The following is a 19,096-nucleotide window of genomic DNA, read 5'->3' on the forward strand; positions in this document are numbered from 1 at the left end:
TATTTTGACCATTAAATGCCTTCATTTAAAAAAAAAATTAAGTCAGACCCTGGATTAAACACAAACAGTGTGCTTTCGACAGGAAGTTTGGAGCTTTCACCGTAGCCTACGTAAGTGGTCTGATGTTTATACTCGTGTGCTGGTGTGTGCGTCGAGCCATTGTGTGTGTGTGTGTGTGTGTGTGTGGGCGGTGTTGCCAACTTAGCGACTTTTTTTCACAAAAGCGACTAGCGACAAATCTGGCGACTTTCTGTAGAAAAGACAGCGACTTTCTGTAAAATAAAAAAAGAGTCGCCAGTATTTCTCTCCTTTGGCCGCCGAAACAGTCACCTTTCTCTTCTGCTGTGTGACTGAGGAACAGCCCCGCCCTCCCCTCTGTGCTCTCTCCTCATGTGCAGCAGCACTGAGCAGGCAGGTAGGAAGGGGAGAAGGGACAGGGTGCGGCGCCGGTGTAGGTAGGAGAGACAGCGGAACGCGACGGGAGAAAGACGCCGCTGAGCTGGCCTGGCCCTGGGCCAGCCTGCCTTCTTTGAGAATTAGGGGGGAATGCACCGCGCTACCGAGCCACGCGCGAGACGTGCGATCGCGGACGCGTAGTTACATTTTGAAATGCGTGGAAAAAGCCTCGGAATCTGAACTGAAAACAACGTTTACAAGCAAACGCATTTACAAAAAATAATGCCCATAACAGGTTCGAATATTAAGGGCTGGCTAATATTCGTTCAAATATCATTATTTTTTTTAATATTCGACTTATATTCGAATAACGAAGTTCGGAGTCAAAGCCCTAATATAGACTAACCTCTGTCTGATTAAAATCACCACTGCACATTTAATATGATCTTCTCCGGCCAATTTAATATGCAGTGTAAATAAAGACTTTCATATTGAAACTTATTTCACCTGACCCTGACTATTAACACAATACCCGCAATGAAACAAACGTGACCAGCATAATGAGATTTTAGTGGCACCTTTTCAACACTAAAGGGCCATGATAATTAATAAATACAACAATGGGCCATGCAATATAAGTAAAATGTATTTCATCTGTGTGGAAACTATAGGACAGCATTCTCTTACCTGGAAGTCAAAGACACAAAGCTCCACAGCATCGGTGGGCTGGCAGTTGGCCAGGAAGGTCTGGTGGTTGAAGACACAGCCCACAGTGCGGTAGGGGGAAGAGGGTTTGGGCTGGGGGGCCAGGGGCGGGGCATCTGGGTCTATGGCCTGGTGCAGGTATCTGACCATTCACATGGGACATCATAGCTAATCAGTGGCATTGCAAAAATACTAACAAAATTGATCGAAAATTATATTCATAATTATCAAATCCATTAGGCCATGCCATTTTGAGGGCATGACTTAAGTTGTGATAAAATATACTGTCGCTCTATTAAATTAGCCCAAAGCTTTGTGGTGGGAAATTGCCTAAAAAATATAGGTCCAGTTAATGAGTGAGGAATGAAGAAGGCTTCAAATGAAAGTACTACCATAAAGTAAAAAAATTGTAAAATTTGGAGAAAAAAAAATGGTTCAGGAGATAAGAAAAACAAAAAAAAAGCTCCTCAAAAACACTGCTTGGTGTAAATCAATACCTAGTTTCTATCACTGACTTCAAATTGACAAAAGATATGAAATCAAGTCTATCTCCATTACAAGATTATAGGGAGTTATGCAAAAACATCCAAAAACAGTAATTGAGGGACAAAATCCCAAAAATGAATAACCATAGAAACATGAAATCAATCATCGCTTGGCCTAGAGCCTGGCCTGCAAATTTAAAAAATTAATAGCATTCAGAGATATCTTGCTGACAAACACACAAAGACTGGCTAATGAGCTAACTGAAGCTAAAAGGAAACAAAACACAGTGCAGTTTAAAAGATTTCTCAGACAGTGTTTGGTTTTAGCAGTTAGAGAAAAACTCAAAATGTTAAATAAAGTTTATGGAAGACAGTTTACCCAAATATATCTTTTGTTCATTTATTTTTATTTTTTTAAAGCCACAGTGTGTAATGTTTGTAGTTGTTCATTATCAAAATCTGTATTGTCCTTCACAAACTTGTCCTATTTCATGAATATTGACCACCACCATCAATTTCAAGTATTCCTATTAGCTTGGAATTTTACATTTGCACTTGCATGAACTGGGGTAGACCCATTGAGATATATATATATATATATAAAATGGACCAACAGAGCCCGTTGCTCTGGACGGAGACCAGTGAAGGATATTAGAAGCACTTTTCCGGTGAGCGCCGAGCGTTACTGCGCAGCCTCCAACTGACAGAAACAACGTAAATGTGACGCGAGCAACCTGTCTAACATGGGCACAGGCTAATTATTGCTAACTAAAATGCTAGTTAACATCAGTAATTAAACCTAAACAGCTAATGTAAGTCCAAACTGCCTGCGAGCTTCTCCTGTACTATATGGTAATTCCTCTACTATGCGACAGTAAGTCGCTTGGTTATGACACAATCGTTAGCCTATTTTTTTAAAACGTCTGCTACGGAGCCATAACGTGAGGTACAAGGTAATGGAGCCTTTTATACATAGTCGTGTTTCTTTAGTGGTGTCCGCGCCACTATCCGACATGAACTCATGGATGTATTAAGAGAAAGCATGAACTCCAACAATGACAGCTGTTAAATATCAAGTTCCCACCTGACCTGCCTCATTCATGGACTGTCAATCACCACTAAAACCACGCCCCTATCCACTCTATATAACTCCTCCCTTCAGGCCTGTGGCCCTCTTTTCCCTCCAAACAAAACCAGGCAGAACAAAGAAAGGAGTGATGTGAGTTGATGGACCTTTTCATTGTATAACCCTTACTATTTGGTCAGATTGAATGTTATACCTTGAAGTTGAATGTTATACCTTGAAGTTGAATGTATCTTGTTTGATTTATGCTAGATTTCAGGGTGACATCCTGCTTAACGTTAAGAGAAAACCGTAGTACAGATTGTGGATGCAGTGCAGACTTTGGATGCATTACTGATGTAAGTCAAGCTGAATCCAACCTATTTGGTAATGATTGATTGTTCAAGGCTGTTTAGATCTGTGACATATCCTTTATGTGCTTATTTGTTTAGACAAAATCATCCATTCATCCATGCATCCATTCATCCAATTACCTGCCACCAGTGTAAACCTTTCCCTGCCTTGATAACAATAAAACCTTGGAACGGCACTGGATCCTGTGTTTAAATGTGCACACCACATTAGATGTTCAGTGAACCAACACCATCAGCGAATAAGAGTTTTGAACACAGCTGATAGACGACTTTTTGTAAACCTTTGCTTTTTGAAGCGTGAAGGTTACCGTAGCTGTAATACTGCGCGGCAAGAGAGTTGATTGCGATATATGATCTCAACGCTAGATGGGAGTAATTCTTACACAATGTAGCTTTAAAAAAGGGATCTAACCCAACATAAATATTTATTATTATTAACAGGGGTTACAGTCGTTAGTAAGTATCAGCTGACTGAAGAATGACAAAAAAAAGAAAAAAAAGAAAATTGGACCTGTGTGCAGTCAGACTCTCCCAGAAGGTGATGCTCCCATCAGTACCGCGGGTCAGGACCCAGGTGTGTGGGGTTACCTTGCCTTTGGTACCCACACACACATATGTATCCAGGCCAAATCCCAGCAGTAAACTACACAGCAGGGTGGCGTGGTCCTCACAGTCCCCCTGGGGAGGACAGACAGTGATGAGTTTGGGTGGAGAGTTTGAAATGTGGATAGTAAATTATCAACATTACGTGTAGTGTTCAGAGCTCTCTTAACCTTAATAGAAGGCCAATACACTTAAATTTTTAACATTGAAGTCAGTTGTGTTTCAAGAGCAACAGGACTTTGAGGCTTTTTGGAGTAGTAAGTAATGACTGATTATTTTAACCCTGGTGTGACAAACTGTAAAATGAGCCTCAAGTGAGCTCCATTCACAGAGGATCTGTAGTCGAAAGATCCAACAGCTATTTGGTAGACCTTTTATCTTCGACTATTTAGCTACATATCCTATTCTCCTAAATATTTTTTTCTTTCTCAAATAAGCCTCTTTTTTTGGCTGGGGAGCAAACATGTACGGCGAAGTGTTAACAGCACAAAATATTCTGATTTTATACTACAAATATTCTCTAAATATTACAACTTTATTTATATATTGATGTATTCTAAGTCCCTATATTTAGACAGATTTGAAGAGATTTACTACGGTCCTTATACCATCCCTGTTGCTTGTCTAATTCATCATGTCACTACAACAGTCTGTTTAAACAGAAATACAATATCCGGTTTTCACTGCACTGTTAGCCTTTCTCAGAAGTGTTCAACACACACACAAGAACAGTCTGCTGGAGAGGAAATAAGCTCTGTAAATGGTCCATGGCAGTAAGCAACTCTTATTTCACTGGTAAAACTTTTCCGGTAAAGAGGCCTGGGTTGAGCTTGGGACTTGTGCTGCTGCTGTGTGCTGGCTCGGGCTACGGGCAAGTCAGAATGATAGATGTTCCCCAGAAGTGCTAATATAGACGGCAGCATCGAAACAGGCTGGGGACTGATGAGGTAAATTAATTTCCCCTGGAATGGAACTCATAAATCACAGCTGACAAGGGACACTTTGTGAGAGTTGTGTTGTGTCTGTCTTGCCAGCCGCTCACAGAGTAGAGGCAGGAAACATTTATCCTGTGGTGGTCTGGGAAATTTCCCACTATCTAGTAGAGATGAAAATGCATCAGTCAGTCGACTCTACACAAATCCTTAAGGCCCTGAAAGAGCAACCTGACGTCAAAGAACTAGTTGCAACGAAGGCAGACCATTGCGTTGCCTGGGTCCTGGCCGAAAATTGCACCCCAAAGACTACAGCCGAAGGTCAACTAGCAGTTCTGCATCTACGTGAGACGGAATAACTCTCCATACCAGTAGGCGGTGGTAGTCGAAAAGCCCCCCTACGACCCAGAAAGGATTTTCCCCATAGGCCACCATTGTATAAGGGATGTCTGTAAAACTGGTGCCAGGATACGTCGTAATGTAACCAGGGTCGGTTATGAAACTTATTTAGAGCTTTTAAACCATGGACTTTTTACATTGAGAGATGTAAAACTTCCTTCCGGCGAGGAAGCGATTTAGAAACCAGACGTCACCCACAATGTAAAGCCTATGGGCAAGCAGGAACTTCCGGCGGGCCAGCATAAGAAATACTACTGCGCATATCACGGAAGTAACCCGAAACTTTTTGCGGATGCACCACTGAGCAACTCTCTAGGAATGAACAGCCATTAACGTTGTGTCCAGATCTTTTAATACATCTATGACATACACAAGGCAACTTGCCCACCTAAATTATGCTTATCGGTTGGTCTTCAGTTGCTTCATTTTAGATGGCCAGGTCGTTGGGAAAATATTCTGTGCTAACCAGCAAACGTGGGGTGTCCCTCCGCCACAATCCCAGCCAGGACGAGAGCAGACGGCAGGAGACGGCTAGCTAGCTTTTCTGTCTCCCAAACTGCAGTCCGTTGTACCGGCGAAGAAAAAGTCTCTATGCAACCAGCTAACTAGCAGATGGCTTGCTAGTTACCTAGTTAATAGCTAATTTCACCTTGCTTTCATGCTACACTGATTACAAAAGAAATGAGTCAAACAAAGTTGTCACTCATCTGGCAATAGCAATGTGCTTTTCATACGCTGTGTAAGTGTGTGTGAATGAAACCTTGTAAAGTTTTACTCATTTTGTAGTGTAGATAAGGGGTAGATGCTCAGTCTAGGTGCTAGTTACAGGGTTATCACTAGGTTCATGCAGGTGTGTCGGCCAGAACACAACTTAAGGCCAAATATCCAGAGCATAAATTAATGAAGAGCTGAGAGATGTTCCTTTGTGTTTATTTCTTTCTCTTCGCTTTATGTACATGTGAGTGCGAGTGTGGTTTCTATAAAAGAGAGGAACAAAATACAAATGAATAAAGGAAACGTATGTATACACTCATCTTCCTTATCCCCTAATACACATTACTGAACATAAAATAAACAGTCAGCATATAACTATATATCTCTTAAACTCCAAATAAATAGCAAGCAGAGAAAAGGTATTCAAACACTTATTAGATGGGATTCTCATAGATTTTCTACCATCCGTTAAAGCTACTGCTAATGTAGACAGCACTTCCTGTTCTCTATGATACGCCCAAAGCCTCCAACTAACTAAACGGCCTGGTGCTCTTATTGTGAAAATCCCAAACCGGATGTTATGTTCCGTTCGAGCTAGCAAATCCCAGATAGAGAAGCCTCGATAGCGGCACATATAACAACATTTTACACCACTTACTTCTTATTTTACTCAACTAAAAGTACTTAATCATAACAACAAGTAGTAAAGGTATGAACATGTTTAAACACAACGTTATATATTTGACCCGACGCACTGCGTCAGGTGAGCCGAAGGCGATAAACTAGCTTGTAGGAACGTGACTATAATTAGCACAGTGGTTGCGTAGCGTGCGGCATTATAAACTCCTAACTCCCATCCACATCAATAACAGAAACAACAGCTGGTTTAACAAGAAATACAGTAGCATGAATTACGCGCGAGATATACTTACTCTTCTCATTACGCACACTCTGAAGCAAGATGCTGCTCACAACTACAGTACAACTGACCGACTAACTATCTTACTGCTTATTAACTGTGTGACGTCACCTCTAATATACCAATCAGCACACGCTTTGGCCACTCTGTTACAAGCACTGAATAAACAAGAGCAAACGGGAGACACAAAACACAATATGGTCAACTGTACCAAACAATTACAACACCAACATAACTTTGGGGCCTTTTCTACAGCCGCCCCCAAATGTAGGTAATACATTTGCTCATCAATAAAAGGCAACAAAGTTCTATGGCTGGGTTGTAGTAGCAGGAGTGGAACCATCTCCATCTTCTCCAGAAGGAAGTGCAGGGAGGACAACCAGCCTGGCAACTGGCCGGGTGTAGATTCTCTCCTTCACCTTTACATCAGCGGACCTGATGTGCCCATCAGGGCTAGGATGAGTCTTGACCACTCTCCCAATGGGCCAGAGGGCCCTCGGAAGATGTGGATCAGCGATCATCACTACACAGTCCCCTTCGATATCAGCTGGTGTAGCCTGCCACTTCTGGCGAGCTTGCAGACCCGGCACATAGAGCCGGATGAAACGGGCCCAAAAGTGATCAGCCAAAACTTGGGAGTGTTTCCAACGGCGTCGACAGATGAGCTCGCTTTCGGGGTAGACTACCTGAGGTAGCGAACCATCAGGCCGCCCCATAAGAAGAACACTGGGAGTCACTGGATCTGGGTCGCTGGCATCTGAAGACACGTAACCCAATGGCTTACTGTTGAGGATCCCTTCCACCTCAGTAAGTACAGTGCGAAGCACTTCTTCAGGTACAGGTTGAGCACCGACTGTGGCATAGAGCGCGCTCTTAACTGAGCGTATTTCCCTCTCCCACACCCCTCCGAAGTGGGGAGCTGCTGGGGGGTTAAAGCGGAAGGAGATCTTCTGTGGTGCAAGGAGATGTTGTAGTTCATTAGACATTCCAACGAAGGTCTCACAGAGTTCTCGCTCACCTCCCTTGAAATTTGTCCCCTGATCGGAGAACAGCTCTGCAGGCGTTCCTCTACGGGCGATAAACCGACGAAGGGACATCAGAAAGGCGTCAGTGTCAATAGAGGTAAGGAGGTCCAAGTGCACCGCCCTAGTTGTGAGGCACTTGAAGATGATCCCCCATCTCTTCTCCCGGTGTCGGCCCACTTTGATCTCAAATGGCCCAAAGCAATCCATTCCTGTAGAATAGAAAGCAGGCTTGAAAAGGCGCAGACGGGCAGATGGCAGGTCTGCCATCCTCGGCACTGCAGGTTTTGCCCTCCATCGTCGGCAGTCAGCACAGCTGTACTGGTAGCGCCGGACAGCCTCACGCCCTTGCAGGATCCAGAAGGAGCGTCGAAGCTCGGCGAACACCCGCTCTGGACCTGGGTGGCGGAGGCGGTCGTCAAAGTCTTGGATCAGAAGCGTAGTCACTCGGTGACCTGGGTCTAAGATGACTGGATGTAGAGTGGTCAGTTCTAGGCCTTCTGCTCGACGGAGTCGTCCTCCAACCCGAATGAGCTCTCCCTTTTCATCCAGCTCTGGAGACAGCGTGCGGAGTCGACTGCTGCTGGGGACTGGCTTACCCGCTTTCAGCAGGCTGTACTCCTGCTGAAAACTATCCCTCTGAGCCCTCTGCAGTATCAACTGTTCAGCCTGTCGGTAGTCTTCAGCTGTGGGCTTATCATTAGGGTTGGCCGCCCCATGCAGCTCCTGCACGGTCTCTTCCAGCAGCTCCTTCCAAGAGCCGTATTGGCCCATGTCTGAAGTACACTGGCTTGATGCAACTGCGGAAACCCCACAGAAGGTAGACTTGCGCAGCTCTGAGGGATCTTCTGCTTGGTCAACAGCGGGGTCCTCTGGCCATGAGTCTGGACTAGTCAGGAGGAAAGTGGGTCCCCGGCTCCATCTATTTGGCTGAACAAGCTCTCGCAGCCTTTTCCCTCGTGTTACGTCATCAGCAGGATTCCTTGCGGTATCAACATATCTCCAGGCATGCCTGTCAGTCAGCTCCTGTATCTCGGCCACGCGGGTGCCCACAAAGACCTTGAATCGGCAGGATTCAGACTTCAGCCATGTCAGCACCGTTGTGGAATCTGACCAAAGGGTTGTCTGATCAATGTGGATGGTAAGCTCCCTCTTCAGCATCTGTGAGAGCTGTGCACCAGTAAGGGCAGCACAGAGTTCCAATCGGGGCATAGAGTGAAATCGCTTGGGAGCGACTCTGGAACGGGCCATCAGGAATGACAGATGAACTTCACCGTGTCTGTCAGTGGTCCGGAGGTACGCCACTGAGCCATAAGCCTCTTCTGAGGCATCGCAAAATACATGCACCTCTCTCTGAAGACCGGAGATGTCCACGTCCTTCGACATGTACGGTCGGGGCAGGGTGACTTGAGGTAAGATTTGTAGTTCTTCTTCCCAGGCTTTCCACTGCTGCAGAAGCTCCTGCGGTAGTAGTGGATCATCCCATCCCCTGTGTTTGTCCCACAGGTGTCGGACGATTATCTTAGCCCTGGTGGTGTAGGGTAGAATAAACCCCAGGGGGTCGTACTGACTCGCCAACACCTTGTAGATATTACGCATCGTGGGGACACCGTACTCCACATGACGATGCTTGTAGCCAAGGACATCAGTGTGGAAGAGCCAGCTTAGCCCTAGAGTAGATTCTGGGGTATCGGTCTTGTCCTGAGCCAGCCATAACTCAACACTAGCTGAGCAACTCTCTTCTGGTAGGTGACTTGTTACATCTGGTTCGTTGCTGGCCCACTGACGCAGATCGAAGCCTGCAGATGCAAGAAGGGCTCGTAGTTTGTCGACAAGGTGCTTCGCCTCAGCTATTGTGGGAACACTCTGGAGGCAGTTATCCACATAAAAACATTTCTCGACTGAGATCCTCACCTCTTCATCTGGCTGGCTGTTATCAGAGACGTGGCGCTGCAAGGCAAAGGTGGCACAGCATGGGCTACATGTTGTTCCAAACGGTAGCACCTGCCACTCATACACTGCAGGAGGTCCTTCTTGACTGACGTCGCGCCAAAGGAATCTGAGCAGAGCACGATCTTCTGGGAGGAGGCGAACTTGGTGGAACATGCCTCTGATGTCTCCGCTAACTGCAACTGCATGCTCGCGAAATCGTAGCAGAACCCCCAGTAGTGATGCCCCTAAGGTAGGCCCAGGCAGCAGATGGTCGTTGAGGTTCTGCCCTCGATGCTGATAGGAGCAGTTGAATACCAGCCGATTCTTGCCATTATGGCTCACCATATGGTGAGGGATGTACCATGCCTCACGACCTTCCTCGGCAGGAACTTCCGGTCCACGCTTGATGACAGAGCCTGCCTTTATCAGTTTCTCCATCTCCACTCTGTAAGCTTCTGCCCGTGCAGGGTCTCTGGCCAGTCGCCTTTCTACACTTCGTAAACTAGGCATGACTGCTTCTTTAGTAGCCTGAAGGAGTGGCATGTCTCTCCGGCGGAGCAGCGGGGTGGCGTAACGTAGAATGCCATCAACCTCTACCCTGATGGTTTTGGTCTCAAGGATGCCGATGGCCTCTTGGTCCTGCCTTGAACGAGTAACTACTTTCTCGCTTCTGAATGGGACAGTGTCAACCTGCCATAATCTCTCAACATGCTTCATCAGCTCGCTCACCTGGGGTGCTACTGTTGTAAATAAACACTGCTGTGGTTGGGCGAGGTGGCGGACTACACTCGCTGGGCCCTGCAGTGTCCAGCCCAGCCTTGTGCGAATGGCAGCAGGCCCACCTGGAGGTCCCAATCTGACAGGTTCAATGGGAGTGACGAGATGGGGATGGTCACTCCCAATGAGAAGCAGGGGCTTAACGTTTGTAAGAGTCCGTATGGGAAGGCCAATAAGGTGCTTGTAGGTGTTCCGGAGTTGCTCCATGGCGTAGGTATGGGCAGCTAGTCCAATGCGAGCACTGGTGAATGCACCCGTAATCTTGAACTTGGTCTTTGGCTTCGACGGCGAAGAAATGGAGAATGACACTGATGCACCCCTGAGGGTCTGCACTTCCTCTCTAATTGTGCGTAGTGGTAAGTCCTCTTTAGTCCCCTGCACACCTAGTTTCTCTGCAGCATCTGGCAACAGCATAGTTCTCTCTGAACCGTCATCAAGTATGGCATAGGTGTTGATCGATTGGTCACCATGGTGAATGCGGACTTTGACGACCTTCAGAAGGACCCGACTGCCTTCAGTGGGTCGGTCCAGATACAGAACCTCTGTTGTGCCCCTTGTGCCATGGCTTTCCGCTGCCTGTATTGATGCTGCCTCCTTAGGTGGCCTCATGTTCACCTCATGCAGCACCTGGAGGTGTTTGCCTTGGCAGAGGCTGCATGTCTTTTTTAAGTTGCACTGAGCCGCCTGGTGTGGCCGTGCACAACGCCAACACCTCTTGTTGCTTTTTATCCATTCGGTCAGCTGATCCTTTGTTAGCCTGGATACCTCTGTACACTGACTGAGGTAGTGTTCATCGTTATTGCAGAATGGACAATATGGCTTGCTCTTGTTACCTTTGAAGGAGCTGCTTGGCACTGGTGCCTCTGGTTTCTTAGTGGCGTCCTTCACACCATGGAGAACAGTGGTGGGTTGCTTACCCTTCCTACCCTCAGGTCTGGACACTGGCTTCTCCCGAGCTCCTCTCACAGCTAACTGTCCTTCAGAGTCCTGGCACCAAGATTCATATTTCAGCCACTCTGCAAGGTTAGTTAAGGTGTGGGTTTGTGTGCCCTGATGGTACATGCAGCGGCGAAACTCGGCTCTCTGCTCAGGTGGCAGCTTGCTCAGCAGACGAGCAACATGTGAGCCACACTGTAGTTCCACTTCACCCTCGTGGCCTAGTGTCTTCAGCATTCCCACAAGTGACTGTATCTGGAGTGCAAACTTCTCAAATGCAGCAAAGTCTCCCCGCCTTATGTCTGGTGAGTCCATCACAGCAGCAATACGCTTTAGCGCTATCTGATGTGGTTGGCCAAACTTGTCATTTAGGGCAACCATTGTGTCTGAAAAGGGTGTTGGGGAGTTAAGGTAAGCGTCTGCTATTAACCTGGCTTCTTCTAGTTGCAAGTGATCGACCAACACTTGGTATTTAAACAGCTCAGATGCATCATGTGGTAAGAGGTTCTCCAATGAAATCTTGAGCCGTGCGAACTCACTTGGGTCCCGACTTGAGAAGTTGCGGATTGTTGGGCGTGGCCCACGGTAACTTGGCTCTGGGACGTTGGAGTTATGACCCTGAGGTGATCTGAAGGGCAGGGGCTGTGTCCATGCCATGCCTGAATGTTGCTGTGGGGGCGTTGGGTTGCAGCCAAGCTCACTCCGTTGACCACTATAAGCTGTAGAGTACTTGGGCTCAGCTGGAGGTAAACTGTGCGGCTGCGGCCGAAGCTGAACGGGCTTGAACCAGGGAGGTGGATGGGTCCCCTGGGCTGAGTGGCTAGCTTGTGGCTGGCCCACGAACATGTCAGGAGGTGGGGGTGGCCGTGCTTCTTCCTTAATTCTTGGAGCCTCATCTATTCTCCTAATAAGCGGATGTAGCATGGGTGGGTCACCAGGCAGAAGCTCATCTGTTACTGGGGCTGGCCATGGCGGTGGTGCAGGCCAATCATCCTCTTCATCAGCTTTAGGTTCACTTTCAACAGGTGGCTGCAACGGCATCACCGTTAACTCTGGTGTTCTGGTATGAAGAGATGTTGGACTCTGTATGTTGCAAACAGCATCTACTAATTGTCTCATCTCTGCTCGCAGCCCTCTAAGCTCGACTAAATCCGATGCCATGTGCCGCTGTGTCTGTTGCAGGAGGCGTCTTTCACGACGAATGTCGTCCAACTCAACTCGGCTGTCCTCATGTGGATGTATGGGGTGCAGCGCTGGAGGTAGGGGCGTAGAGTAATCTTGTAACTGTTCCCTAAACTCCCTCTCTGGAAACCGCTGGGGGGCTAGCTGATCCTTCTGGCTGTACTGTTGGCTCTCAGCCCTATAGCCCAGGTCCATCTCTTGAAGAATAGCATCCCGCCTCTGCAGGCGAAGGGGAGAGTCATAAGGGGAGGTGAGGGATGTCATCCTGGCCTTTCCCTCCTGGTGAGTATTCTCTAATTCCTCTCTGTACCTCTGACCGATGTAGCCCAGATGATCGACCTCATAATCTGCATAGCGCACAGGTGGGCGAGTGTGCCGTTTTGGGCGTGCACCACTAGCATCATACTCTGGATGTAGTTCCATCTCTGACGTAAACCCAGTGATCCGGCTCGAAGGACCATCAATGTAGTGTAGATAAGGGGTAGATGCTCAGTCTAGGTGCTAGTTACAGGGTTATCACTAGGTTCATGCAGGTGTGTCGGCCAGAACACAACTTAAGGCCAAATATCCAGAGCATAAATGAATGAAGAGCTGAGAGATGTTCCTTTGTGTTTATTTCTTTCTCTTCGCTTTATGTACATGTGAGTGCGAGTGTGGTTTCTATAAAAGAGAGGAACAAAATACAAATGAATAAAGGAAACGTATGTATACACTCATTCCTTCTTACGCCCTAATACACATTACTGAACATAAAATAAACAACAGTCAGCATATAACTATATATCTCTTAAACTCCAAATAATGCAAGCAGAGAAAAGGGATTCAAACACTTATTAGATGGGATTCTCATAGATTTTCTACCATCCGTTAAAGCTACTGCTAATGTAGACAGCACTTCCTGTTCTCTATGATACGCCCAAAGCCTCCAACTAACTAAACGGCCTGGTGCTCTTATTGTGAAAATCCCAAACCGGATGTTATGTTCCGTTCGAGCTAGCAAATCCCAGATAGAGAAGCCTCGATAGCGGCACATATAACAACATTTACACCACTTACTTCTTATTTTACTCAACTAAAAGTACTTAATCATAACAACAAGTAGTAAAGGTATGAACATGTTTAAACACAACGTTATATATTTGACCCGACGCACTGCGTCAGGTGAGCCGAAGGCGATAAACTAGCTTGTAGGAACGTGACTATAATTAGCACAGTGGTTGCGTAGCGTGGCGACCCCTTAAACTCCTAACTCCCATCCACATCAATAACAGAAACAACAGCTGGTTTAACAAGAAATACAGTAGCATGAATTACGCAGCAGATATACTTACTCTTCTCATTTACGCACACTCTGAAGCAAGATGCTGCTCACAACTACAGTACAACTGACCGACTAACTATCTTACTGCTTATTAACTGTGTGACGTCACCTCTAATATACCAATCAGCACACGCTTTGGCCACTCTGTTACAAGCACTGAATAAACAAGAGCAAACGGGAGACACAAAACACAATATGGTCAACTGTACCAAACAATTACAACACCAACATAACTTTGGGGCCTTTTCTACACATTTAGTGTCCAGCAGTCTGGCAAGTTAACTAGCTAGCTTGCTAGGGGATGGATTTCTCAGTCTAGCAACAATCATGATACAGAGAAGAGTAGTCTACAGACTGCAAAAAAATAGGGCGGAGGACCAACTTTGGCCAACCGTCGGCTTGGTGTGTTCGGGTCTTTAATGAGTAAATGTAAACGTAGCCGAACCAAGTTTACGTGACTCTTGGAACAAATCGTTTTGGGGAACAGAAATGCGTGAATATAAAACAAATTATTTTTAGATGGGGCAGGCTGAGGTTTTAAGGGAAAAATACAATTATATTTTTTCTCCATTCATTTGATGCATTTTTGCCAATTGTGTTTAAAGACCACAAATGCAGTTATCCAGTGATCACAACTTCAAATGCATTCACTTAACTTTTGATGATAATGATTCTTTTCACCCATCGTTCTCTTTTTCCACAGATCCTTATAAATGTAATGCATTCCAGAGGATTTTAAAAAACTTGAATACTCATCGCACAGGCCAATTTTAAACTTTTGACTTTTAATCTATTTAGTAATGTCTGTGATTGTCTCTGATGCTGTATGTGCTTTTGTTATGTATTTGTTATGTATTGCTATGTTCTATGTTCTTATGTTCTTCTCTATTCTGTATGTTCTTTTGTTGTCTGGTTATATTTGTGCATGCATTCGTCCTTTTGCTTTGTCTGGCTAGGTTTGTATTTTCTTTCTCTCTCTGCTGCACTTAGGTCTCTGTGGAAAAAGACCTTGATCTCTATGACATTACCTGATTATATGAAGGTTATATCACGACTACCACATGGAAAGCACTTGCGTTTGCATAGCATATAGCAGTGCTGGTAGAATATGCAGCTATACAAAACTTCTGACTGCAGTCAGAATAAAATTGTAAATGTAAAGTGTCAGGTTAATCATCAAGTGTAAATTTAAACAGGAGTTTAATTTGGAAAAGTATGTACAGTATTAAAAACAGAAATACAGGCTAATTTGAACTTGAGGGTTAACAACACCAGATTCTCTAAGGTGAGTGGAAGATATATGAATCAAAGGGTCTGCAACCATCTGGGAGACAAGTATCACATTTATTTTGGATGTTTTATGCTTCTGCGTCGAATTGACGGCGTAGCCCCGCAGACCCCTCTGTGTCTACGCCAGACCCTACGCCGTAGCCTGACGTGCACCTCTTGAAAAATCTAACTACACATCGCAGTGATGCACGTCGCTCGGCCGTGGCTTGGTAGCGTTGCATTTCCCCCTACTCATTTCCTGGTTCTCCTTCTCCATAAACAACATGAAATCAAGGAGAGGGTTTAGTTCTCCTGCTACACATTTCCCACCGTGGTCAGAAAGCACAGGGGAGACACTTTGTTTCTCTCACTTTGATTCTAGAGTCGCTACTCTCTCCGAAGCTAATCACTGTCACTCTCTCACTTCTCCCTCGCTCTACCACACACCAGCGCACAAGTATAAACACCAGGCCACTTACGTAAGCTACGGCGAAAGCTGTGTGTGGAGCCTCCGCAGAAGCATACAACAGCCTTAAGAAGGAGACATAACGAGTAGAAGGGAAAAGGGGGATTTCATTATTAAAGTACGGTGTTACTCAAAAAGAACTTTAAGTCATCATTTATGTTGTAGTTTTGGTAAGACTTTACTTGAAGGTATCTACATAAGAGTGACATGACACTGTCATCATGACACATTAACCCTAATCATAACTCTAACCATAACTTGTCATGATAAAAACCGAATGACACTTACTAAAACAAGCGTTTATGACTTGTTTATAATGTTTATGACACGTTCATGACAGTCTCATGTCATTCTTATGTAGATACCTTCAAGTGTCGGGTGCCATTGTTTTGTCATGATAGATGTAGGAATTATGTAACCATGGTCATAAGTAAGTAAATCTGAATCAGAATGCAAGGTGGGTCCATTGGCTACATTGAACGCGCAACGTATGTAGACCGTTCGCGGAGCATATGTGCCGCGGAATGTATCTTTTAAATGGCTGCAACTGCTGCGCACTCACGGCGTAGGATTGTGGGAGTCACAGGCGAGACGGAGAGCTTTTGCTCTGGGATTGTTGTTGTTTCTTCAGTTTTTTTGGAGCCAGCAAAGAGCTGGGAAAACGTCAATTTACTGTCAGCTGTTATCAGAAGACGCAGGTGACGGAAACAAGAATCAAAAACAGAAACTCTCAAAATGAAACTGCGCTCATTGACAGTCATTAAGTCGTTTCCTTTATATCGGTAGTTCAATTTAAAAGAAATATAAACACTTTATGAGCCATTTCTGTGTAAAAGGGCAACACACAACTCACGTAAAATATATAAATGGAAGACTGTCCTATTTTTACACTTGTATAGCGGATCTCCGCGGAGCATACACACCACTACGAGCAGCTCTGGTGTCCAGCGTAGCCAGTTTCATTGATTGTAGTGGAAGCGTAGTTTTGGAACATTCGCTCCACAGACGTTACACGTGCAATGTAGCTGACCCGTAAGACTGCAGTGCAGCAATTCAGGAGTGGATCCAAAGCAATCTAAGAAAGGTTCACTGTCACGTTGGAAAAATGTCACACTCGGAGGCCATTGACTTGGCCTATGAGGAGATTGTGTTGGATTTTATTCCATCTATGTAAGGGTTTTGATGGGATGTAGATGAGAATCTATGACCTGATGTAAATGACAGAAACAAATGGAGCAGTAAAGAGATTGTCCAAAACGTTTTGTTAATTAAGTTTTGCTTGTCTTCACTTAAACTTCAGGTTTAAATGTATTATTTGATGCACTGTGTTGAAAAAAGAAGGTTGTTGATCAATTTGCTGACTTGTTTTGTATTTTTTTCCTGTTACACATCAGTATGTGATTCGGATGACTGTATGAAGAGGTTTGAGAACATAACACCTTTTAAAACATGCATTTACTGCTTGGAATATATGGAAACAGAGTTTGGGACTTCAAAACTTGTTTTTGACAATGCAACAAAATAAAAATAATAAACCAAACTATAAATAAATAAATTAGTCTAATAAAAGTATTGATGATTATTTACCTTTTGAGAATCACAGACTTTAGGATCAAGTCATATAATTAACTAGCGCTAACACACACATCTTACCCACACACACGGGGTATGGTATTACCCCGGTAAAATTAATAACCAGGTTATGCCAGTTCTCCCTGTATACATGAGTGGGGAAGAATGGGATAATGACAGAGTAACTCTAACCCCGGTACTGTAGGTGGGACTCTGCCAACGCACAACTGGCTTTTTCTTCCGGTTGACTTATATCAAAAATTCACAGACCGGACGGCCACTAAATCAGTAAAATGTAACAACTAAATGTTTCATTCACACACTCCTCACAGCGTAGGAAAGCACAGTGCTCTCGCCAGATGGCTGACAACTTGTCCGGCTCATTATATCTGTAACTAGTGTGGGGTGGAATTAGCAAGCTAACTTCGTTAGCTAACTAACATTAACGTTAGCCAGCGGCCGCAGCAGGGGGGCTGCTCAGTCCCTCCACATTTTAGTCGAGACAACGTTGACAGCCCCGGAGATGGACAATTTGTTAAGCCATCTCCCGGGGAGTAAAACAGATGGACCGCAGGCTCTTTGCTGCCGATGGCCTGCTGATTTGGGCATCGCTGTTTTGTAGTAGTTCTAATCTTACTCCGGTTAAAATGTAACATGCAGGAATACCCCGGTTACTAAAGGAGTTCTCTAGGTCTGTTAACCGGGGTATGAGAACTCGGATTTTAACCGGGGTAAGGTGTTTACATGGCATTTGAGAAATAAGTGTATTGCCTTAACCCGTATATAATTGTTTTTTTAAACTGCATGTAAACGCACTGATTTATACACTACATGTTAATAATATTATCTCCAGAAAGATTTACTAATTAACATTCTACTGTAGCACTGGTAGATATGTCCAAGCTGTTCATACAGTCAACATTAAGACAGTGTTATTAAAGAGAGGCCAAATGCAGAGTTTGGACAACTGCCTTGCACTTACTCATAGACAGTATGTCACCAACAAGATACTAAAACCACAAGAAGTAATAGACTAACACACCCTGAAAAAAAGGAAGATGTTTTCCACATCCTTAGATCTATGGAATTTATAGTATATCTAATGTGTAAATAGTTTAATAAAAAAGATGGGAATGTTAAAGCGCCCATATTATGCTAATTTTCAGGTTCATAACTGTATTTTAAGATTGTACCAGAATAGGTTTACATGGTTTAATTTTCAAAAAACACCATATTTTTGTTGTACTGCACAGCTCTCTCTCACTGCTGCAGATCCTCTTAACACCTGGTTTCTGTTTTAGCTACAGAGTGAGACCTCTTTTCATCTTCTTCTTCTGTACTATATTTGATTGCACTCGCACATGCTCAGTAGCTCAGATGTAGATCATGTCAGCTAGCTAACTCTAGAGACAGTAAAAGAAAGCCTGTTTCTCCAACTTCAGTCAGTTACAAGGCAGGATTATGGTGAACTTGTGTGTGTTGTAGCAGTGCTTTGCTATTGAGAACGACGTAGCATGCTAGCGTTAGCATTAGCGTTAGCATGCTAACGAGCTAACGGTTGTGGTTAGCCAGCTCATTTCGGACTGTGACGTCACAGATTTTGAACAGCTCACTAGGAGACTGAAGGCATGACACATTCAGAAACTGTATCTCACTCAAAACAGCATGGATGGATTTTTTTCAAAGTTTGTATGTGTGTGGAAGCACCAGAGACACAAAAGAACACCCCAAATCCCAGAAAAAGTGATTTTTTCATAATATGGGCACTTTAAGTCCAGGGAGCCTGCTACTTGAGTTCTTCCATTTTAGAACTAATGAAACAAATTACCAGGGCACTTAATTAGAATTTTGATGTGAAAATCTATAAATCTGTCTTTGACGATCTAACAGTCCAGTAAGTGCATTGTCATCTGAAAAATGAGTCCATCTCTGTTGTGGCTGCCAAGATGCCGGCCAGTTCTCCTTACCTTCCCTCTACACAGGAAAGCCATTAATGTGCACCACTGCTCCTGCTTGCCTCCTCCTCCTC

At 44.8% G+C, this 19,096-nt stretch overlaps 2 protein-coding genes across 5 annotated transcripts in view; both read right to left on the reverse strand.

Annotated features, from left to right (window-relative positions):
* Window positions 1-19,096, reverse strand: part of cep76 (centrosomal protein 76) — an 83,059-nt gene that overhangs the window by 57,690 nt on the left and 6,273 nt on the right. For all 4 annotated transcript variants that reach the window (XR_005639742.1, XR_005639741.1, XM_039806019.1 and 1 more), the window contains exons 8-10: window positions 19,035-19,096; window positions 3,535-3,701; window positions 1,084-1,243 (exon numbers count right to left, since the gene is read on the reverse strand). The exon at window positions 19,035-19,096 is cut by the window's right edge and continues 130 nt beyond it. Coding sequence is in view for 2 of the 4 variants with exons in the window: in XM_039806019.1 (XP_039661953.1) it covers window positions 1,084-1,243; window positions 3,535-3,701; window positions 19,035-19,096 (389 nt within the window). In the remaining 2 variants the exon portion in view is untranslated. The remainder of the gene's footprint in view (window positions 1-1,083; window positions 1,244-3,534; window positions 3,702-19,034) is intronic.
* On the reverse strand, window positions 6,622-15,285 carry LOC120562328. The gene is made up of 2 exons (XM_039806017.1): window positions 13,771-15,285; window positions 6,622-13,099 (listed from the first exon to the last, which is right to left on the reverse strand). The coding sequence occupies exon 2, from the start codon at window positions 12,860-12,862 to the stop codon at window positions 6,899-6,901; it is 5,964 nt and encodes a 1,987-aa protein (XP_039661951.1). The 5' UTR covers window positions 12,863-13,099; window positions 13,771-15,285; the 3' UTR covers window positions 6,622-6,898.

Source organism: Perca fluviatilis, chromosome 7 (genome assembly GCF_010015445.1).
Source record: "Perca fluviatilis chromosome 7, GENO_Pfluv_1.0, whole genome shotgun sequence".
NCBI lineage: Eukaryota > Metazoa > Chordata > Actinopteri > Perciformes > Percidae > Perca > Perca fluviatilis.